Genomic DNA, 23268 nt, shown 5'->3' on the forward strand with positions numbered 1-23268 from the left:
AGGAGGTGGATTTCCTTTCCCACCAGCTTTGCAGGTTCTGGAAAAGGTTCTTTGCTGTGTTGGAAGGTGGCTCAGCAGCAATGTCAGCCCACAGGCTAGCCCTGTCTGCACACCTTGCTCCACTGGTGTTAATTTTCCTGCTGCTTGTAGGGAGGATTGGGCTGTTCCCTCTGAGCACACATGCATGGGGAGTGAGGACAGTTAGCATGCATGGTGCCACCTCCAGGACATAAACTTGGGTCTCTCCTGCCTTATGTCCAGGTACCTCTCCCAACAGCTACAGTAGTTTCATGGTCCAGGTAAAGGCTGAAGGAACAACATCCCCACTCCTGCCCTAGCTGGAGCCCAGAGCTTGTCAGAGAGAGGCTCTAGCCAGGTATTGATCAGGTGCCCGGAGGGGCACCTTGAGGGCAGTTGTCGCAATCCAGTGATCTGATAATTCCTGTCCCCTGCCGGAGCTGTGCCAGCCCTGGAGCCCTTCGGTCGCAGCAGTCATGTGGCAGTTGGCTAATGAGGTGACGCCCTGCACGGGCAGCACATTGTCAGGTGGAAGAGGAGACCCACACAGGCCCAGGGAGAGCTTTACGGTCTGTTCTGTCCTACCGGCCATGGATAGGAAGCAGAAGCAAGCAGAGAAGGTACAGTATGCCCAAGCTGCTGTGATCAATACCTTTCATTTCCTCCCAGTTCCACTCTTCTTTTATGCTTCAGTAATTCCTTCTCCTGTTGTTTTTCTCATTCCTTCTGCAAACCTCAATCTCACAGCTCTTCTCAGGTCCCACAGAGACCCAGCTGCCCAAAAACCAGGCAGCTTCTGGGGGCTTTGAACACCTTGTAGATTAGCTCTTTCTTCTCTGTGTTTAACTGCTGGGAGGAGGCGTGGGGACAGCTATTTTCTCACTGTTTTGGAAGTCAAAGGGAGTGTTCTCAGTGGCTTTGCATTCTCAGCACACTGACAATGCAAAGTCCAGAGTCCTGCAAGAGTGTCTGATTCAGTAGATCTGTGGGAGAGGGAGGTGCAGAGGGAACTGGAAACCTTGAGAGTACTATTGAAACATCTTCAAACTGAAGAATGTGCAACCCTGCTCATCCAAAACGATGTTGTTACTCTTTCTGGGGAAAACTGGTGAGTTGATTTCCTGGTGAGCACTTGGGTTTGCTGTGCTATATTTTTCCAGCCAGGGAAGTGGTTGGTGCTTTTTTTCCCACATGACCCAGTTGGATCACAGGAGCCTTTTGGCTTCACCCACAGTTTCCTGAATAGACAGAGAAGAGGCATTTTAATCCTACTCCAAACTTAGCTAAATTCTGCCTCCTCAAAGCCAAAAGGGTAGTTTGGTTTGGCACAAGGGTTCTGCTTTTTTAGCCTTATGCTTTTGTAAGAATTAGTGAAAGTTTCTGATAGTATATGATTATTTTTTTCACAACTTTCTTCCCACTTACCATGGGATGGGTTTGACTTTGTCATCACATGGAGACTCTCAACTGGAAGGTGTCCACAAAGTGGGGAGATGTGCCATTATCCCAACAGCATTTTCTCTGAGGAGTGACAATAGGGATCTCGGAGTTTCTCTTTCACAGCTTTCCTGGATGTCCTGCACCCTTCTCCAGCACCCAGCTGTGCTCTGCTCCCAGGCTGGGACACCCATGTGCCCACGGAGAGGCTGGGATGGAGTCTCCTAAATCCAGGTTCTTTGCTCCCTCGGGGGAAGTTCTGTCTCGACATTTGCTCTGTGCTTTGCAGGCCAGGCCCTGTGGCCTGCTGAAGCAGACAGCTCTCAACAAGATCGTGGGCAGATTCCAGCTGCACCAGGAAGCTCTGCCCCACCTGCCCGTGCCCCCACTGCAGCAGACCCTGGACCGGTACCTGCTGGCCCTGGAGCCCATCATCAGCCCCGAGGAGCTGAGCCACACGCAGCAGCTCGTGGCCGAGTTCCGCAAGCCGGGAGGCGTCGGCGAGAGGCTGCAGAAAGGCCTGGAGAGAAGAGCCAGGAAAACAGAGAACTGGGTAGGTCAGGGCTCTGGGCCCAGCTCTGGTCTGGGAGGGTGGAGGGGTGATGTTCATCTCTTCCCTGTCCTGGCTGCATCCACTGGTACCTGTGTTTTAATGGTGTCACCTTCCTGACCAGTGTGCTGCTGATCTCCCCAAGCTGTGCAAACTCCTCACCAGGGCTTAGGTGAGCAGAGAGATTATGGCAGAACAGCGAGTCACTGGCCCTGCCTCTGGCTGCTGAAGGCTTGAACCTGTCAGCATCACACAGCTGCTTCAAGAAGTTGAGTGAAACCCTCTGCTCAAGCCCTGCACCAAAAGCCACCCATGCCTTGTTCAAATCCTCCTTTCCCCTTCCACCTGTGTAGTACAAACCCCTGCAATCCCCCCTTTGTTTGCAAAGTGTGGGACAGAACTGGGGGCAGGATGCTGAGACCCATCAGGCAGAATTGGGTTGGACAGCGGCAGCAGCTCCCTGCATGTTTTCTTTTTCCATCCCAGCTCTCAGACTGGTGGCTGAAGACAGCTTACCTGGAATATCGCTTGCCAGTTGTGGTCCACTCCAGCCCAGGTGTGGTTTTACCTAAGCAGGATTTTCTGGATCGACAAGGTCAGCTGAGGTAAAATCCTTTTCTACCTTCCCTTAGGTTATAGGTGGGATGTGCTCAACAGGGATGAGGGTATTAAGGCAGATTGGGAATGAGTAATGTAGTCCCCAGGTCTGAGCTGTCTTTGCTGTAAGGGCAAGGCTGCCAGGCTGTAAGGAAACTCCTGGTTGCACCTGTCTAAATATTTCATGAGGGGAGAAAACCAAAGAGTCTAGTGGTTCAGGTATTAAACAAGGACTAAGAAACTACATTGAGGTCTTTGTTCAAGCACAGATATTCACTGCAAAATGGGCCCATCACTGGCTGACAACATTGTGAGGATGTACTGGAGGCACTGTGATTGAGTGTGCAGTTGAAGGATGCACAGAAAGTAGCCCAGGCATGTGAAGATCACCCAGAAATGCCTCTGGAGTTTGCTAGTTTATAGGATGGAGGAGCCTGAAAGGGACTGTCCCCCATTGTGATTCATGTTTTGGGAAACCACAGTGACCAGGCCTTCCCACTCCAAGCTTTTCCTTGCAATCAGACCCTGCCATGCCCTCTCTTCCTCGTGGGCTCCCTTTAATTTTTAACCACCACTAGCAGTGTGTTTTGAATCCATCTGCAAAACTAAAGCAGTGACCTTTACACAGGTACCTTTGCCACAGTTACCAGTCAGCATTGCCCTGGCAGATCAAAAGTACCAGCCAGGGGATCAATGAGGCTGAGAACAAATCCTCCCTCCCACCCCTCGATACACCTGAGCAGAGGATTAGCCTCACAACAGTGCAAGAGTACACAAATGTCTTGAAAGCTCTCTGTCGTATTATTCACTCTTAAGTTTTCCAAATAATCTGGAGAGCTGCAAGTGCCCAACCAGTGAAATTCAGCAGTTGCATAAGAAGGTGGGCTCCTGTGTAAAATACAATTTAAATGTGTGTTTGGGTAGTTTGTGGCTGCACAAAGAAGTTTGACAGTGCAGCTTGAAACTAAAGCTTCCACAAGCAAAAGGCAAAGTTGGAAAGTGGTGGTTTTTTACTACTTAACCTGGCAAAACTGCTGGCTGAAAACAAGTCAACCAGCCTCCCCCGTCTCCTTGGGCCCAAACTCTGCTTCCAGGCTGTTAATTCTTTGGAAAGGAACACAGACACTCTTACTGGTGTTTCCCTCATGTTTTGCAGTAAGGCTGAGGAGTTTTAATTGAAAACTACTTTGCAGAATGTCTCATTTCACAGAACCCTTAGGTTCTTGGAGTTGTGTCCTTTGATCTTTCCTTGGGATGGGCAGGCTAGCCAATCTAAAGGATACTGCCTGCAAATGCCAAATGTTGGCACCATGTCACTCAGCCAAAAACACAACCCCCTGTCCCAGTAACCTCCTGCCTCCTTCCTGCAGGGACAGGTGGGAGCTCCCATGTCAGAGAAGGCCAATCTAGATAAGAGAAGGTCACTTCCAGCTAAGCAGCTTGATGTGGCATGTCACAGCCCTGCTGGGAGGTGGCATTGGCACTGTTTACATTGATCCTGGTAAACACAACACCTCAGTGTCCTCATGCAGCACATCTGCTTTGTTTCCAAGCCCTCAGTGCCAGAGGAAGGTTCTCCAGAGTTATGTTAGCAGTAGGATATTCACTGGGGTAGGAACTCAGTCAGTGTTGTCTTAGATGCAGGGAGAAACAGCTGCATCTTGGCTTGACATTCCAAGATGGCCCCTAGCCAGGGAAAGGCAGAAATCCTTGGTGCTGTTTTAATGCTGAGAATCAGAACTCAGATATGATAAAACTGTAACACATCAGTAGCAAACACTGCTGTTAGAGGGTCACTAATGCATGACTGAATCCTTCTTTCTTGAAAGCTGTCCAGAGTTCCTTGGCTGTGTAGTAAGACACATAAAAAAAGAAAGTGCTACACAGTACGACTATCCAGCAATTTCAAATCACAGCCCAGAGTGGCTGTGTCAGTGAACCAGAGATGAGCACAACAGGGGCTTGGCAGAAAGGCTGAGCTTCCTGAGGAGCAGAGAACAGCTCTGCTAATCCTCCTCAGCTCGTCCCTCAGCCCCAGACACATCTGTGCCTGATCTCAGCTTGTTACATTTGGTATTTTTCCAGGTTTGCTGCCAAGCTGATCGAGGGTATCCTGGATTTCAAGGCCATGATTGACAAGTGAGTTACTGACCCACCTGAAAGCTCACACCTTCTTTAACGTCACAGAGAGGTTGAACCTTGTCCATAAATCTGCCACAAAGAGAGGCAAGAGATGACAGCACAGATTTGGAAAGAGATACTGTAATCCCCAGTCCCCTCCTGTGGAAAAAAGCAAACTTACTCTTCTGTCTTCACGTTCTTTGTTTACCTTAATGCTTTCATTGGCATGGGAACATGCTTGGAGGGAGCAAGCACGACTGACAGTCTTACAGAGCTTTGCACTTCTGTTTGCTCACAGGACAAGCTACAGCTCAGACAGCAGGAATCTGAGTCTCTAACATTGGGTTCCTGGTGTTTCTCACCTTCCAGCTAGATGGAATGAGCTCTAGAGAAATTTGTTCCTCCCTTACCCTTTTTCTTCTAGTCACCAGCAAATTTCTGCTGGACACACCTTATTTAAAGTCCAAAAATATGTTTACCAACACCAACAGTCAGACAAAGTTCAGGGTGGTTGGAATATGACTGCAGAAGCAAGTGATTGAGCCCCTGCCTAGTTCATGAATCACATCAGGTACTCATCACTCAGAGCCACAGCCATGGACTAGGTCCAGAGACCTGATTCTCTGGTGTCACAGAAAGGACAGTGGTTTTTCTCCTTCCCAAATGAAAGGCCAGCAGACAGACATTTTTTGTAGCCTGTACTAAGAAAGCTGCTAGGAATGGGGAAGGACAGCCCCTTTTTTATGCCACCAATACCTTTAGGTTTTGCCAGAGGGAGGGAGGGAGGGAGTGCAGCTGCAGGGCAGAACCTGTGACCTGTGTGGGGACTACAGGCCCGCTCACACTGATCTGTTCTCTCCCTCCTTCCTCCTTATCTTGCTATGTGCCCAGTGAGACCCTCCCAGTGGAGTACATGGGTGGGAAGCCCCTCTGTATGAACCAGTACTACCAGATCCTCTCATCCTGCCGCATTCCCGGGCCCAAGCGGGACTCCATTGTCAACTATGCCAAAGGCAAAAAGCAGTCCAGACACATCACAGTCGTTCATAACTTCCAGGTAAGGCAACTGCTGGGCTTTCAAGGTTGGTTGAGGTGCAAGTGTCCCTTTTGCTAGCTGTTTATACAGAGGAAAGGGAATAACAGTCTCTGCCCACAAGGTTTTTCTCACCAGGGATATGTTCCTCCTCCCTTTATCCCCTTTGGCCAGCAGCAGAATTTCCACGTGTAACCAGCAGACTAGAGGCAGAAAAATACTGTCTTCCTTCCTCTGTTTCTTGTCCCTGTAATTCCTGTCTCTCAAAGCCCAGACACCATGTCTGCAACTGGAAACTGAAAGTGAAATTTGGATAACAAACCCTCCCACTGCAACTTAGTCTCAGAAACAGGAATTCCTCCTTGGTCCTTGTTACCATGGCTTCATAAAACCAGGACTGTATTTATGCCCTGCAAAGGAAGCTGGACTTGGGTCTCAATTCTGAGCATCCTTCAAAAGTCTTGCAAGCTGAGTTCTTCAGCCAGGCCTTACCTTCTCAAAGTAGCTGTTCCCAGTTTCCGGGGCAGGACAGTTGTCTTCTCTCACTGTCTCTGTCCCTGTCTATTCTTCTCATGTTCAGTTCTTTGAGCTGGATGTTTACAACAGTGATGGATCTCCCCTTACTGCTGAGCAGCTCTTCATTCAGCTGGAGAAGATTTGGAACACCTCCCTCCAAACAAACAAAGAACCTATTGGGATCCTCACCACCAACCACCGAAACAGCTGGGCAAAAGCCTACAACAACCTCCTGAAAGGTCTGTAGAGCCCCTAACACACGTCTGGTAAGAAACACTCCAGATCCTTGAACAACAAACCTCCCCACTGTGCTCTGCTCAGTTTTTTCTTTTGGAAGCTTGTTTTGGACAGATAACATGAGCTTTCCACCTTAAAGAAGCAATCATTGCAATCTGTTATAATTTTTGGGTTGGGAGGTACAGATTCAAAGTATGAAGTTTAGTGAAATCCCAGAGTTTGTGGCCTTGCAAATGGGTAGGATGTAAGAAAATTGAAAAAAGGAGAGTGAATGCAGCCATGTTCACACCTGTAACAGCCCAGCTGGCTGCAATTTTAATAGCTGTGTGCACCCCCACTGAGGTACGGTGGGAACCCAACACCGCGTCCTTCAAATCCACTCTTTCAAATTTCTCTCCTTCCAATGACACAACTGCCTCTTACTCACAGTTCATTTCTCTCCCAGATAAGACCAACAAGGAGTCGGTGCGTGCGATTGAGAAGAGCATCTGCACCGTGTGCCTGGACGCCCCCATGCCCCGGGTGTCCGAGGACATCTACAAGAGCCGCGTGGCCGCGCAGATGCTGCACGGCGGCGGCAGCCGCTTGAACAGCGGCAACCGATGGTTCGACAAAACCCTGCAGGTAAGAACTGATGCTCTAAAAGTACTGAAGAGGTGGCTCTGGAGGTGTTTCCTGAGACTACAGAAGTCTAAAAACTCCCAGGAACCTTGTGCAGCAAAGGTCCTCATGTCAAGAGAGTAGAAAAGGGAGATGAGGAGTGGTGGCTGACGGTGTGAGATCCTGTGGTTCCCCCTGCAGTCACCAGCATTTGCTGCTGCCTCAGGGACTTGTTTCTTTTCTGCCTCTGCCCACGTTTATTCAGTGCAGCAGGTCTTTGTGTTCCTTATAAATCAATTTTCTGCCTGCGGTCAACAATGCCTCATCTGCTCAGAGGCAGCCAAAACGATGGGAGGTCTGTTCCTTAGATGTCCTCCAGGCTTGTCACTTTTCCTGGTTCTGCCAGAAGCTGCCCAATGGCATTTTGTTTAGTTTTTTGAAACATGCACCGCCATCTCACAGCATCCCTCTGATCTCTTCTCCATTCAGTCTTGTCAAGATCCTTCAACAGCAGCTGCTGTTGGAGCTTTTTCCTTCATTAGTTGGTATATCCTGGCTTGCAGATTATAGCAATGGTGCTTTAGAGGACTCTTCTCATACCTGCTGAACTCTTCATAGTGTTTTCAGCTACTCTTCACAGTGTTTTCAGGAACTCTTCACCAAGGGGATAAAGTTTAGATGTTCCAGCTCATTGAAAAGTAAGGGTAAGCCAGCATGTGGCAATGTTATTCCTGTCCTTTGGGTGTATCTCAGTAAACCAGAGCCACTGCACCTTTCTGTATGGCCAAATCACTGAGCACACCATTATGTCAGGCACACCCTTATCCAGGGAATTTTGCAAACTGTAACAATGCTCTTCTGCAATGTATCTTCTGCACCCGCTGAAAGGATTCCCCTGCTGTGCTGCTAAAGGAGACCTCTCAGAGTGCAGAGACAGGCTCTGACACAGACAGGGAGACACTGAGGTCTCTCTGGGTATCTTCTGCCTCACACACTGGCTGTCTTCAACACTGTCCCCTCTCATGCTTCTGTCCCAGTTCATCGTTGCTGAAGATGGCTCCTGTGGTCTCGTATATGAGCACGCTCCCTCAGAAGGCCCACCCATCGTTGCTCTTCTGGACCACATCGTGGAGTTCACGTGAGTCCTGCCCCTGCTTTTCCTCAGCTTTGGAGATCCCTTATTGGCACTGTGGGGGGTCTGTCAGGCTGTGATCAGGGTCACAAGGTGTCAGGGAAGGTCTCCTGTGCATTTCTGTCCAGGCTGTGGTCTCATGCCAAAGGTCTGCTCAAACTGAACCATTTCTCTGTGCAGGAAGAAACCCGAGACGGGCAAATCGCCCACGGTTCATCTGCCAATGCCCAAAAAGCTGCGGTTTAACATCACCCCAGAAATCAAGAATGACATAGAGCAGGCAAAGCAAAACCTCAACATGTGAGTATGGAGAACTGGGTGGGTAACTGAGGAAGTAATTCTTGTCCCCCTTTGGAGCCTGTCAGTGGTTTAAATGAGGCTTTCCCCACTGCAGCCAGGGAGTTTTCCCAGTGACTTTTGGGCTCAACAGCATTGAGCTGAGCTGAAAAGCACTGCCAGGAATAAGGTCAGAGGAGCTAGAAAAGGGTTATTACTGATTCATCCCATTTGCTAAGAAAGAGCAAAGCTTTACTGGATCCAGCCAAGAATACTGGAGTATAAATCCACACATGACCATCTAATCTGGTGGAGATTTTCAGCAGTGGCCAAAAATTCTTACCTTTGTGGTGCTGCCCAAAGAGATCTATGTGTGCTGGAGCTCTCTGCATAAGTCAGATCCAGATGGCCTGTTCCCCCTGAGCCTTGAGAAAGCAAATCCATTCCACTGTGTTATAAGAATGGGCAACAAACAAAGGAACAGTTCCTCTTTCTTTCCTTGTAGAATGGTTGAAGATCTGGATATCAAAGTCATGGTCTTTCATCAATTTGGGAAAGGTTTCCCCAAGTCAGAGAAGATAAGCCCTGATGCTTTTATCCAGCTGGCCTTGCAGCTGGCATACTACAGGTAAGACCACCCACAGGTCATTCCTCAACCTCCTCACTGACAGACTCAAACATGTGAGCCTGCTAAAGCTGGCACAGACAAGGCTCTCCCAGGGCAGACTCACTTGTGTGACTTTCTCCTCGCTGTCCCAGGATGTACAGCCGCGCCTGTGCCACGTACGAGAGCGCGTCACTGCGGATGTTCCGCCTGGGCCGCACCGACACCATCCGCTCCACCTCCGTGCACTCCCTCAAGTTTGTGCAGTCCATGGACAGCCCTGACAAATCGGTGAGGACCTCAAAGAAGTGGAGTAAGAGGAATCCAGAAAAGAGAAAAGCTGTTTATTTGGCTAACCCTGTGTCATCTGGTTTCAGCTAAGGAGGGCTGCACCCCATATTGAGCTAAACCATAGCTTGCAGTATCTTTACACATCAGAGGTTTGATTTGACTTTTCTATCGTATGCACTGAAAGCCTGGGAAACATCATGTGGATGTTTCTAAGCCCACCAAAAAGTCCTTTGTAAGGCTGTTCAGCTACTCACACTAAGTTCTGCTACTGATGGATGAACTCTATTCAGAATGAAGTAATGCTGCCAAACAAAATGATGCAGAAATTAAATCTAGTAAATATAAATGAATTTCATACAGACACACAAAGCAGAAATGTCCTCCATCCTAGAGAACAGCCAAAATGAGGTTCTCCATTCTGCAGAAAAACTTAAACAGATTTGTGTGTTCACAGGACCAGGAGAAAGCTGACCTGCTGAGGAGAGCCACACAGGCCCACAGGGAATACACAGACATGGTGAGTGTCCTCTGTACAGACAGATTTGGGGGTTTACCAAGCAAATGAGAGCTCTGAGGAAAGACAAGACCTGAACATCTTTTGCTCCTGACACAGCAGTGGTGTGGCCATCAGTGTTGCAAAGGTCTGATCTGACATTGCTGCACAGCCACAGACTAAATCCTCCCAAGCTGGTGTGTAAGTGTCCTTTGTGACTGGCCTAAAGGAGAGAATCAAATATTACAATAGCTTCATTTCTTACTATCATTGTTGCTGATAAACACTGAAGTTGCACAAGGAGCCCTTAAACCAGAGGGAGTCCATGGGCAGGAACTGTAAGGTTGTTTGCACTGGTGTGTTTAATTTCACAGTCCTTACAAACAAGATTATTGGTCTTAAAAGCAACATCTAGTTTCCTTCTAACTTTAGAGACTTTTTAGAAGTGTTCTTTTCTTTAACCCAAAGAAATAGTTTTGCTCAGGCCTGGCTTTCATCTGTCCATCCTTGCTTTCCCCAGGCCATACGGGGCAATGCCATAGACCGGCACCTCCTGGGGCTGAAGCTCCAGGCAATCGAGGACCTGGTGAGCATCCCTGAGCTCTTCATGGACACAGCCTATGCTGTTGCAATGCACTTCAACCTCTCAACCAGCCAGGTACAACTCATCTGAGCCAAAAGCTCTCTCTGTTCCTTTTCATGCCTTCCTTCTCCATGTTTCTCTTTGGTTCCTTTTCGTTAGAAACTCATCTACATTGGGTCAGAAATTTGTAAGTCAATCCCACAAGCTACAGATCTGATCTTACACCTGCCACAGTCCCTCACTATCATAACCAAAGCCAAGATCACCAAGAGTGGTGTCTAAATCAAAGTGATATCAATGAAGTCAGCAGCCAGAACAGCTTTGTGTTAAGTGCTGTGCTCTGATTCTTACTGAATAATTCTACTTGTGACTTACTACAAGCTTGCCCTGGGGAGAGGCACTCCTGTGCAAATGCAGAGGAAAACACATTGCTGCTAAATGGTAGGATCCAGCACATGTGATGGGAGGTGAGGGTGACCAAAGGCCCTACTACAGCAGTTTAATGAGATGAGTTTCCTTTGTTGACAGAGCTATTTCCATGTGATGGTTTCATTTTTCTCTGACTGGTCAGAAGGTTTTAATCACATTGTCTCCACAGGTGCCAGCCAAGACAGATTGTGTGATGTGTTTTGGTCCCGTGGTTCCAGATGGCTACGGAGTGTGTTACAATCCGATGGAGGAACACATCAACTTTGCAATTTCAGCCTTCAATAGCTGTGCTGACACAAACGCAGCCCGCATGGCACATTACCTTGAGAAAGCACTGCTAGACATGAGGATCTTGCTCCAGGCTGCTCCCAAATCCAAACTGTAAGAGGGAAACCCCCCCTGTTAAATGGGCTATCCCTGATGCACTGAAGCTCCCAGTTCCTCAGAAAACGATTCAGAGAACAGCTTGCCCTGGAACCTAAGAAGGTATCTACCATTTGTTTTCAGCAAGATGTTACAGAATAGTCACCCACAGATGTCAGACTCTGTAGTGAGAGGAAACACTGCCCCAAACCAAAGTAGAACTGAGAGGGCCTCTCCCATCAATGCAAAGTGCACCTTCCTGTCCTCAAAGAGGACGCAAATATGATTTTTATGAAAACTACTGTAAGGGAATACAGAAAGCACAGTCCTTGCCAGTGTCTAAATCCGTTTGGTGAGGAAGGTAGTTCTTGTCCATGAGAAGCAGGGAATGATTATTGTATGATAGAACTACTGTAAGACCAAGTCTTTTTCCTGGTTTCATCTTCTGAAGAGCATATTCCAGTCTTGACTGAAGATTTTTCTACTGCTCCAGCAAAGCCTTCATCATTCAGCTTCAGCAAGGGGAGAAGGAAGTTCAGCCAGAGCAGATCCAGTCTTGTTAGAGTACACTGCACTACTTATCCCAGGCATTCCAACCAGTACAGGCTCTACAGGAATGTTCCTTTCCCCTTGTTCAGGACACTGGGATCTCCTTCGTCTTACACTGACCCTCTTAACACAGGACATGACTTGATACAAACTGAGGTGATTTTTACTGTTTCAGGTTATTTTCTTTGTTGTTCTTGGTCTGGGCTTTTTGTTAAGCTTCCTGCCATGGTCCTACCATTGATCATCCAGCTCAGCCTTAAGCTTTTTCCTCATAAACCTTCTACAAAACTCTCCTCATGTAAGTTCTGCCAGCTTTGGCTTTAGGTACCTTCATATCTGCAGAGATGAGAAGGAATTTCCTAGGCATTTAGCAGGACTTGCTTCATTGTACCTTTCTTTGGAGCTGAGGAAAAGAAAAAGATGCTGACTCTTTATTAACAAGCCACATGCCTGATGTCCTTCAGGACACACACATTAACCCAATGTGGTTTTACACCTTGCTTTCAGAAACAGCCTTTTTGTGCACAATGTTATGCCTGAGCTGCGGACAAATAAGGATGTTTCTGATCAGGAACTCCAACACATACTTCCATTCCTGGCCCACAGAGTTGAAATCTGTTAAAGGGCAAAGGAAAAACAGCTGCAGAAACCCTTCTTTCACTCTGCTGTAACAAGGCATAAAATGTTGAAAAACAGGAAGAAAGCTGTAGGGCTTTTTCTGCACTGTTCCTGCACAGCACCGTTTCTGCCACTCTGGGGAGTTATTTCTTACTGAAATACTACTCCAATTTGTGTCAGCTTTATTCTGTGAGAGAACATAATCATATGATACTGTTTTTATGTTCAGTTGACAAACTTGAGACAGTAAAAGATTATATATAAACATTAACATACAATGGTAGCATAGGAACTACTTCCAACCCATCTGTCAGAACTCAAGCTCCTGACTACACTTTTATTTAGTAAAACCATATGGTAATAAAGAATTCTAGTGCTCTTTCTGCAGTAGGAATTCTGTATTTAAATTGCACACCCTTCAAGATGTGTCTGCTGGGATGTCACCATAAATAAGAAGCATTAGGAGTGTGATGGCCTGTTTTGTTAACAGGGAAATAATTGCAAGGGACATGATCAAAGTGCCTTGATGAACATACATGAACAAATTTGCACTAAAGCTTTTTAAAGTAAAAGAAGAAAAAATAATTCTAATTTGTTTCTCAAAATATACATGCCAATGCTCTTGGCATTTTTTTCCTGAAAGGATGTTATTTCAAAGCTTCTATCTTATACCTAATAACATACCTTAAAAGAGGAAAATTTAATTGAAACTCACCTGCACAGCCAGTGATTGTATTGAACTTGATTGAACTGCCACTTTCACATCATCTACATGGATTTAGTTGATCTTTTAGAAGAATCCTGAATGGAGTGAGATAGCCTAAAAACATGAATAGGAGCACTGCAGACCTGCAAGCAGAAATCCCTGCTCTGGTGACTCCTCTGTATCAATCAGACTGAAAACTACTAGAGGATACTCAGTATTATCAAACTCTAAGTGACTGTGTAAATACTACAGACAAGAACAAACCTTACTGGAATAACATCTGGATTCATGGAGCCTTTTACATGGAAAAAAATATTCATTTTGCCAAAGTAATCCTCCCCCCATACTGAATCAGCCTCTGTTACCAGGGGATGAATTATTTTTCCATGTCTGCAATGCCTTCAAGCACAAGTAGCACTACTGAAGTATTTAACACTGGCCCTTTTCCATTTCTGTCTCAAAGGGGAAGGCTCTCAAAGCAAAGTGCCTATTAAAGACTAAGCATAAGCATGTGCTGATGAAGACTGTACCTCAGAAGATTGGATTGATCTATTCTGGAACTAAATCTGGACATCCCACTAGCTTCAGCAGAGTACAGCTGCAGGGAGCAGACTAAAAGAGATACAAGATTCATAAACCACCTAATGCATCCTTACTAAAACACAGAGCTGAAATTCAGATGAATGAGGTTGATTTTTAAAGTGCTTGAAAGGACACTAAAATCATTACAAGGTTTTTCCTTTAGAAAGTCTTTTCTTATTGTACAAGTTCTAAAATGTGATGTCCTTCTGGTTTGTATCTTCAAGATTTTTTCACTGTTGACTTACTGAATACTCTTCTCCCTGTTTCTGATTGTTTTATCAAGAGATGCCCATTGTCTTAAAGGCACATTAAGTAGAAGAAACTAAAGCTCCAGAAAAATGACTGATTTGGAACAAATTATTTCAGAAACTCGTAGACTGAAAATATTCAGATAACTCTTGGGGTGAGTGCAATTTTTGACACAGCCTGGTAGTGTTGCATGTTTTGCTGGTTAGCTGTGTTAAATACTGTTGGGTAGTGGGATCCATGTCATGCAAAGTTTGGAAATGTTTGTTGAATAAACTGGGACACAATAAACAGATAAATGCTACAAAAAGGCTTAAAACTCCTTAAACACTGCAGAAGTTACGTAACTGCCCTTAATGGGACAATGATTGTGTGGGGACAGCAAGAACAGTGAACCACAGCATTCTGTCACCTTCCTTTTATTGTCATATATCCATCCAGCCCCCTTGAGTACAGGGGAGGAAGAGAAAGCATCTGCTTGCAAAGCCACATATTCCAAAGAAAACATTCAGTTTCAGAAAACTAGTGGCAGGAGATTTCATATAAGTGTAGGATAATAAGGCAGAGCTCAAATCTTTTTCCTGCACAGCACCATTTAGTTAAGAAAATCCATGGAATCACTAAGGAATTTCTACCATATATCAAGTATTGCAAAGATTTCTGAAAAGGTACAGCAAAAGTAGGCAGAAGATGCAGATTACAAACAATTCAGAGAGAACAGAGGAGAGTTTATTACAGTGTCTTACAAGAGCTCTTCTTCCTTTCCCTCACTCCTAAGAATTACTGTAGGAAGCTTAGGTTTGAAGGCAACATGAAGTGGAACAGCTTTTTACGCTGCACTGCTCTCCATGAGGAGATGAACACTCTTCCCTATGCTCAATAGGTGTTTCCATATATTTATTTTTTCCAGCAGTCTGTTGTAACAGCTCGAGAGGCTGGGGAAGTGCTAAGCCACTCCTGAAACAATCCACTCCTTCAGCAACCTTGGAAGAGAGGTGTGATCTCTGTTCTGGCTTTGTCAGTGCACTTACAAAAGATATAAAGAGAAAATGAATGGTTTTGCTAGACATAAGTACCAGTTTTCAGACTGAAACATATGGTACCACCATGTCACGGGACCTGTCTGATGTCCTGTCTCATCCCAACAGAGCTGGTCTAAGGCAGATCAAATGTCCTTGTGAAAGCTGCAAGATGCCTCTTGATTATGATGCACCTTCAAAGCAGATCCAGTGCTTGGGTCCTTCAGATATTACAGGATTGCTTATGTTATGCTAAACAGTTCTTAAAAAATTTATATATATATCTACTTGCTGTACCAACTGAAAACAGTTAATTTACTACCCGTAGCTATTTAAACACAGAAATTTAAACAGCCTTCATTCCTGATCTCCTGAATCAGGATCACTTTCTACAGTTTACACTCTGAGTGTCCAACAGCAGCTCCCGCTCCACACAAACACACAAACTCCTATAGCAACAGGCACAGATGAAAACTTAAAAAAAAATAACCAGGATGAACAGAAAAAAAAAAAATCTGACTTCAAGCAGCTTTATAATGCAGGAGTCTGATTAAAGTGGAGATAGTAAAACAAGCAGCAAGACTGAGATGTGACAGTCATTTTACCTCTGCTCATGACTGCATCGAAGGCACACCGATGACCTTTGAGCCAGTTCAGAAGCTGTCCTTTATCTGTGAAAGTTCAAGTCAATTGTGCTTTGAATAAATACTTCTCTGTAGTTACACTTGAACTGCTGCATTATATACTAGAAATACAGAAAGTGTCCATGCACAGCCCTGAAGCACTGTGAGTATAGCCCTTGGCAGGTCACTGATGGCTCACAGAGGTCGTAGGCATCACCAGCACACAGAGATGGCAGGCACACTCCCACAGAGACACAGCACCCAGAGCGCCACCGGCCCCACGCACAATCCATGGAAGAAGGATGGAGAGCAAAACTTGCTGGTAGGAGTTCAGCATTCAAGGTTACAGCTGCAGAACCCCAACCAAGCTACTGTGATGGAGCCTCTGCTAGGATAAATTCCCTACTTGGAGCTCATGGATGGAGTCTAACAGGGCTCTTCAAGGAGTAATTCAGAGAGCAGCTGAGCTAGGTATTAGTCATTTGCCTTGTTCATTTATGGTTGTCACTATGTTCATTCTTAAAAATCCCTCCCTTAAGCTTTAACAGGAAAAAAAATCCAGTGCTTAAGACAGAGACCAGCAACGGAATTTTGTAAGGCTTTGGGCTGACTCACACTGGAGCACAGCACTGCTTATAACCAATGGGCTTCCCAGTGCCCTCAGCACAATCAGTACAACAAAAGCTGTACAGATCACAGCAACCCTGAGATAATAAAAGTATAAAGGAAGAGATGGAATAAATGTGAGATATGTATGATAGTCTTGCCACCTAGAAGAGATTCTGAAAAGGACACTCTTGCTAATTACACAACAGGAGCAGCAGTGGAAAAAAAAATAAGAGTCAGTATATTTGTGTTTTTCTTTGTTTTACACACACACTCCTCTTAACTGGTATCAGTGCAGGATTCCCTGCAGAACTGTCACTAGTGTTAAAAATTAGATCTTTATAGTCTGTCTTTTTGTCTGTACAAAGTACAGTTGGAATTGATTTTGATCTCCCAAACTGACTGCAGAAAGGAAAGTCTTCTTCTCCCTTCTGTCTTGGTCACCCCTCCTAGATCCCCTCCCTCCTAAGAACCATGTAAGAATTAGAAGCCCTAATTAAACATGACCAACTTGAGATTATAGTTTTGTCATCTTCTTCCAAAAAAAAAAGTAAAAAAAAAAAAGCAAAACACACAATCAACGCCTCACCCACCCCATAAACAATAGTTCAATTTAAAAAAATAAATAAATAGTGTGTATATTTCATGCTGAAAAAAAAAGTCACAGAAAGGATTCATTTTTGGTTTTCCCTCCCCCGAACACGACACCAGGCATTTTCTCCCCCCTCCCCTGACGTAGACACGATGGTACATCCAACCATGTGCATCTGTGTTCAAAATGAGTTTCTACTCCTGCACGGTCCCACATGCATCAGGGAGCATCCAGCTTAGCTGCTAAAGCAGAGCAAAGGCTTTCAGGTTTTGGGTATGGTCCCTGCCTGTTCCTTTGGTCCGTCTGTAAAAAGGCTCCTTGCTGCTCCCAGGTCTCTGCTCTTGTGTGTCCATTACAGCGCGCCCTGGTCCCGGTCACTGGAGCTTCGTACCCAGCTTGCGCTGTCTGTTCCTGCAAGGCAGCACAGGGGAACCCAGCTGTCACAGACATATTTTATGGAAAATCCTTTTGTTAGGATCTTTCCTCCTGAGAAGCTGAGAAGCTTCAGCTTCTCCATGTTTTGCTGCTTTGGAATGTGATTTGGAGAATTGTTTACCCAGCACGTGAAATTGTTTTTACTTGATGACCAATGACAGCCACCTGTGTCGAGGCTGGGAGCAGTCACAAGATTTTATTATCATTCCTTTCTATTCCTTTCAATCCTTCTGATGAAATCCTTTCTTCTATTCATTAGTGTAGTTTTAGTATATCATTTTTTAAAATATATATCATAAAATAATAAAGCAGCCTTCTGAAACATGAAGTCAAGATTCTCATCTCTTCCCTCATCCTGGGACCCCTGTGAACACCACCAAATCCAGCCCCATCCCAGGGGGCTGAAACAAGCCAGAGGCAAATACAGGAGGATTAAAGTATGCCTCTGCTTAGCTCCACACAAAACTGAAGTGTCCCTGCTATTCCCACCAAGCTGATCATTCCTTCCCACTCTGCACACTCTCAGAACACCCACCCCATCCTCAGTGTACACAAGCTCACATGGGGATGGCAAGATTATAAACAACTGCTTGCAAAAACCATAAGCCAGGGAGCTGAAATGCTACTTAAATGAGATTAAATTCTTGAATCACACCCTCTACAGACTCACCCTTCAGATGCAGTCATTAACCCACAACTTGGTATTTCCTTACTTCAAGCTATTCTACCCACAGTAGCTGAAAATTATCAGCTACATATCAGAAAATTAATTCATAAGTGCATCTGAAAGGTCAGAGCAGCAACAGCTCCTCCACTCCCAACAGAACTTACCTTGCTTCTGCTCTTGTGACTGTGTATTCGAACCACAGGATGTTAGGAATGAGGCTGGTATCTCGGATTAAAAAGAACTCTGAAATTGGCCTGAAAAAGGACAATGTGGTAGAAAGGGGGAAATAATTAGACTTTCTTCACTGGAATTTTGATTTTAAAAAAACCAACAAAACCAAAACCTGCCTAGTTAACAGTACTATTCTATCACTTCAGGCTTTGTTACATTTTCTTTGTTACATGTTAAAAAAATATTTTTTTCTTTCCTTATGCAATATTTCCAGACTATGTTACATGTAAATAGCTCTGCAATTTGACTGGGTCATTACACATTCATTAAGAAAGGTCTGCTGTTCATCTTGCAGAGCTCCTCCAGCAGGCTGCCACACCTCACAGCTTTAGTAGGGCTTTACAAAATGTAGCAATTCATTGAATTCCCTTTTCCCCACCCTTACCAAGGACATATGATCCTTTGTATATATGCATGCACAAGAAAACATGGAGGAACAAAGTAGGTTACACAACAGCCAGTATGCAAAACTGGGACACAGCCCAGGAATTCTCATTTCTAACATCCATAACAAACCTCCACAGAATAAAGAGACTTACCACGCAGCTATCCTCGGGAAGAGGGGAGTTAGGATCTCCTGTGTGAAGGCAAACCAGGCTATGGCCATGATGCTTCCTGCCACACCTCCATATAGGACTTGGCTCCAGGTGTGGTAAAGCAAATAAACCCTGCAGTGGAAGAGAAGAGTCACCAGACAGGCTTTAAAACAAAAGGAGCCAAGAATCACGAGCTGAGGTGTCACTGGACCCACAGACATGGGTGCAAGTTATCCTCCAGGTGTTAAAAGTGGGCGTCTTTTTTCAGTAAAGAGCTGGCAAAAATACTGGGGAAAAAAATAGGGAAAATTCTTCCCTGCTATAGCAGTTTCAGCTTGGAGCACTTCTAGTTTGAGCTTAACTCAATAACCCTCCACATTCTCCTTCATCCATCTTTGGATCAGTTGAAGAACTAATACTGTTAGTTCCAAAAGAGACTTTTCCAAAGGCAGTAATGGGACAAGTCTCTTCCAGGCCACCAAACCTGAGGCTTAAAGGCTTTTAAGAACATGGACAGCAATTTTTTTTGTGATTTTGGGGCATCTCCAATGTGACAGGCACAGAGGCTGCATGACCAATGTGCTCACTATGACTGCAGCCACTCAGAGCTGCACTGTTGGCCTGTTATATGTGTGCACAAGCTACATTCACAATTCTTTTTGCTCATATATCATTATGATCATCTTATCTCACCATCTGTCTAACATAGGTCACTTGATTTCCTCTAATTTTGTTTTAATTAGACCATATACCTCTGACAAATTTGTCCTGTCAGGCTTTTAAAATAATTAGTAATAAGTAATCAGCTGTAGCGTACAGTCAACTGTGCCAACAGGTAATTACTTTCCTGTGGAAAATGTGACCCTGTTTCTAGCTTGAATTTGTCTGTTTTTACAATCACTGGAGCTCACTTTACATTTAATCTACTAAAGAGAAAAAGAAAAATCACAATCACAGTTCCATTTTCTTTATCCATCTTAACTAAATCTTGCAAGCCAACAGCTATAAGTGTTTTGATTAACTAATGATCAAGCAAAACAGTGGGATTGATCATCTGTAGTGGATGCACATGCTGCAGATGCTGGTGTGCCCAGATGGGGCAATGCCTCCACACTCAGTGCTGGAAAGAGGGCGAGGCAGTGAGGCTGGATGGAGCATGGCACTGGAGCCTGTGGGGAACTGGCACAAGCTCAGCTGATTTGGGATTTTGTAAATGCTTGTGAAGCACCACACACAGAGCACCTCTGTTTATTGGGTTTCATGGCAACACTTCTACACAGCTCTGACTCGTACAGTGCAGTGCAGAATCAGGTGGCAAAGGCAGGATGAGGAATGCCAGGGCTGCTGGCTGGGACAGGCCATGAGGCTGTGTGAGAGCAAAAGAGAAAACAGTTGCTCCATACCTACTATATGAGACTAGCAAAGCCACTGTGACGAGGCAGATGGACAGCACGTGTCGCCATAGCAAATCCAGAAACCTCGCGTTGTTTGTTTGGTGCATTCTGAAAGAGATGGAGAGCCATTAGCACAGGGCAGGGAGCTGAGCACTCCTCACCTCCCTCCCTCTGAAACCCTAGGAAAGTTTTACTCCACTGGGGTCATGGGCAGCTCAATCCCATCCCAGCAGCAATCTGTCCCACTGGCAGCAGTTAAAGAGCAGCCAAGAAGCCACAGGTGCTTCTCTCCAGCTGTGAGCAGGGGTTGCTGTGATGGAGGGCAGGATGCTCACAGTGATGTGAGAGGCACGTGCTGAGCACGTGCAACAGGGAGCCAAGACAGAGTCCCTCCATCACCCACAGAGCCAGGAGGAACTGTGAGTTTTGTCTTCCTCCATCCAGAGCCATGTCCCAGCAAGAATTTCATTAAAGCACAGGTAAACCCAGTACTTGGTAATGGAAGTCAACTAAAAAGTCATGCAAGTGGACAGCTGGTATTATCCAAAAGATTATAGATAACCCCACTGAAACCGAGACAAAATGAGAAAGCAGCTCTTCAGTTCTTCTCCCTTTCCCCCACCTCCTTCCTCACACTGGGGCACCATTATAGCTTAGAAAAAGAAACTCCAGCCCTACATTCAGATTGAGACAGACATGCTCCAATCCCACCCAAGCTACAATAAATTGTGCAGGTCCTCAGATTTAATTCCATTATCCCACTCAAGTGGCAGCCAGCAAGGGAGCCACCCATTTCAGGTGTTTCAACACATTAACAGCCAAAACCTGACCCGGAATTTTTACCTTAAATAAAGGAACAGAAAAGAATAGACAGAGAAAAACCACATGAATTGGGAGTGGCTCGACGGCATCCCATATTTTGTGGTCACTGTTGAATGGGCTTCTGGGAAGAGAAGAAAAAAAGAATATGGTCAAGGTATGGTCAGCAGCTGGAACACTCCAGATGTGAAGCCAGCCCATGCTGCTGGAGCATGCACAAAGTTCCCAGGACACGTCCCTGCTCAGGAGGCTCTGTCAGCCTTTTTACACCCAAACATGCACAGCCAACGTGAGGCAAAGGGGGAAAACCCCTGTAACTCCCCTCAGTCAGCATTCCACCCCAAACTCCCCTGACACCACCACACTCATGGTGCACACCCTACCTTCGCACGGCCGAGGCTCCCGGATTACATTTTTTATTAACCAGTTCACTGCCTCGTTGAACACCAGCCCTCCCAAGAAAGAGATCTGTGAAGGCAAGACAGCTGTGTCATCCCCTCTAAGAGATCCTTCTACTTACCAGGCTCTCTCTGTTGACAAAACCCCAAACATTATGCTTCTAATTTTCTTTTTTGACTACTAGAGTTAAAACCAATGGCTTCCAAATTCTATACCTGAGAAGAGAAGCATTTATTTTCATCTCACTTTCTATTTGGCAACATATTGTGTACATGCAGCTTTTCAGCAGCTGACACACACAAAGACAAAAATGACACAGCAGGGCACTTCTGCCAGCACCTTGCACCACTGAGTGCAGAAAGTGACCTTTTTAATAGGGCAGGTTTTGGGACCTGGCTTTTCCCAATGACCAACAGGGGGAGTGCAGACACTGTTGTTTGGGTAAATAGTTTAGAACAAAGGTGACTTTTTATGCTTTCTGGCTTTTCCTTCTATGAATATTTTCATCTTGAAGCTGCTGTCTTCAGTCCAAGAGGAATTCACATTCTGAGCTAAGCCAGACCTGGTAGCATTTATTTTTGCTCTTCAACTTCACAGTTCATACACCTCCCCTAAATTAGTCCTGCTGCTGTGATCAGATTCCCAGCTGGTGATGACACTGCCTCCTTAGCACTCAGTCTCATTTCACATGATGAAGGAATTTTTCACTCCTCATCCTGAGCCACAGATCAGGCTGCTGCAAGGCAGCCAGGGTCCCTCTCCAGCCCAGTGGTGACTTCCCACACGAAGAACTGAGAATCAACCTCAACACTCATCTTGTTACCACCACCAAGCAAATCCCTGTATTGAGAAGCTTATACATCTGTGCAATAGTTACTCTGGCTTCTTTTCTCTTTTGGGCCAACACAAAACCTTTGAGTTGTCAAAAACTGTACAGCTGCCTTCCCTAGTTAAGAGTTCCCTATTCCCAGGTCCCTTGGGCCACTGGTTCCCATGACACTGTGGCCCTACACTCAAAATCCTTTCAGTGGCCCCTGTTTTATCTGTTTACTGAGGACAAATGCTACAAGAGGTTTATATGTCCTAGAGGGAGTTTATCCATGACACTGATTCCCAACTACCTGGCAGAGCAGATAAAAAGCATTTTAAGAATTTGGATTTAAACAAGTCTCTTCTGCCCCTGGTATTCAACTCACATTTGAAAAACAGCCCTTAAAGACAGATCCACTCCCTTGGAAAGCTTTAGGTTTTATTTTTATCCCCTTTTCTGTCTCAGTAGTTCAAAGAAAGTGCATCCCCCTGAGTTACACACACCATTTCCTGCATATGCTGCCCAGGGCTATGATCCTACTGGATCTTGGGAGTGTTCTCACTCTGCAACAGCATTCTGTACTTCCTCAGACATCTCCCTCGATGGTTCTGGACAGATAATGTCCAAAACACACCAGAGTAACAGAGAACTCAGAAAAGGCCAAGCAGCCTTTTAACCTGGTACGGGTGCTAAGTGTCTCCTGCTGTTCCCTGACAGGAAGATGGCTTTCCTCAGCTTGCTCCTTTTAGCGGGAAAGAGAAGTGTGAATACAGGAGCCCCAGGTGACAAAGGAAAAGACTTTTGTCAAAAGGAGAGGCTGGGAAGGGAGAGAAGGACTCACCGTGTGAAGCTCTCTCTTGAATATGATGAGTGTTACAAAGCCAACAATAATGAATATTGGACCAAGACTCAAATAAGCTAAAAGCTGGCCAGAGAAATCACCTGGGGAAACAAACAAGAGAAACCAATCAGTGTGAACCTCACAGGTACTTGCCTGCCACCACAACATGGGTCAGTCAGAGCCCTGCATCACAGAGCAGAGGGGCAAACTCAGCAGTGCAGCCAGTCCCTGTTTCCAGAATGACAGGGAGACAGCAGAGCTTCCGTGCAGGTTCAAAATCAAGGGTGAAAGGAGCCTGGAATCATTCAGCAGAG

General features: G+C 45.6%; 2 protein-coding genes across 2 annotated transcripts; one reads left to right on the forward strand and one right to left on the reverse strand.

Moving 5' to 3' along the window:
• On the forward strand, positions 1-14291 carry CRAT (carnitine O-acetyltransferase). Its single transcript, XM_014307129.2, has 15 exons — positions 1-638; positions 1745-2008; positions 2492-2610; positions 4688-4741; positions 5615-5780; positions 6337-6511; positions 6955-7133; positions 8147-8247; positions 8422-8541; positions 9023-9145; positions 9277-9412; positions 9867-9929; positions 10426-10563; positions 11087-11298; positions 13617-14291. The coding sequence occupies exons 1-15, from the start codon at positions 495-497 to the stop codon at positions 13645-13647; spliced, it is 2025 nt and encodes a 674-aa protein (XP_014162604.2). The 5' UTR covers positions 1-494; the 3' UTR covers positions 13648-14291.
• Positions 14292-14384: 93 nt separating this feature from the next.
• On the reverse strand, positions 14385-23059 carry DOLPP1 (dolichyldiphosphatase 1). The gene is made up of 7 exons (XM_014307152.2): positions 22955-23059; positions 21287-21371; positions 20928-21027; positions 20094-20192; positions 18694-18822; positions 18088-18177; positions 14385-17232 (listed from the first exon to the last, which is right to left on the reverse strand). Exons 3-7 carry the CDS (start codon positions 20993-20995, stop codon positions 17196-17198), a joined length of 423 nt encoding a protein of 140 aa, XP_014162627.1. The 5' UTR covers positions 20996-21027; positions 21287-21371; positions 22955-23059; the 3' UTR covers positions 14385-17195.
• Positions 23060-23268: the final 209 nt, after the last annotated feature.

Source organism: Geospiza fortis, unplaced genomic scaffold, assembly GCF_000277835.1.
Source record: "Geospiza fortis unplaced genomic scaffold, GeoFor_1.0 scaffold27, whole genome shotgun sequence".
NCBI classification, from domain to species: Eukaryota; Metazoa; Chordata; class Aves; order Passeriformes; family Thraupidae; genus Geospiza; species Geospiza fortis.

Excerpts from the sequence above, each read along its gene's own strand:
- CRAT (XM_014307129.2), top strand. The coding sequence starts at position 495 with ATGTGGCAGTTGGCTAATGAGGTGACGCCCTGCACGGGCAGCACATTG. Across the intron at positions 2,611-4,687 it reads GATCGACAAGGTCAGCTGAG|GTTTGCTGCCAAGCTGATCG; the intron begins GTAAAATCCTTT and ends GTATTTTTCCAG. Across the intron at positions 9,930-10,425 it reads ACAGGGAATACACAGACATG|GCCATACGGGGCAATGCCAT; the intron begins GTGAGTGTCCTC and ends TGCTTTCCCCAG.
- DOLPP1 (XM_014307152.2), bottom strand. The coding sequence starts at position 20,995 with ATGCCGTCGAGCCACTCCCAATTCATGTGGTTTTTCTCTGTCTATTCT. Across the intron at positions 18,823-20,093 it reads TTGCTAGTCTCATATAGTAG|GGTTTATTTGCTTTACCACA; the intron begins GTATGGAGCAAC and ends CTTCCACTGCAG. Across the intron at positions 18,178-18,693 it reads TTCCCGAGGATAGCTGCGTG|GCCAATTTCAGAGTTCTTTT; the intron begins GTAAGTCTCTTT and ends GTCCTTTTTCAG.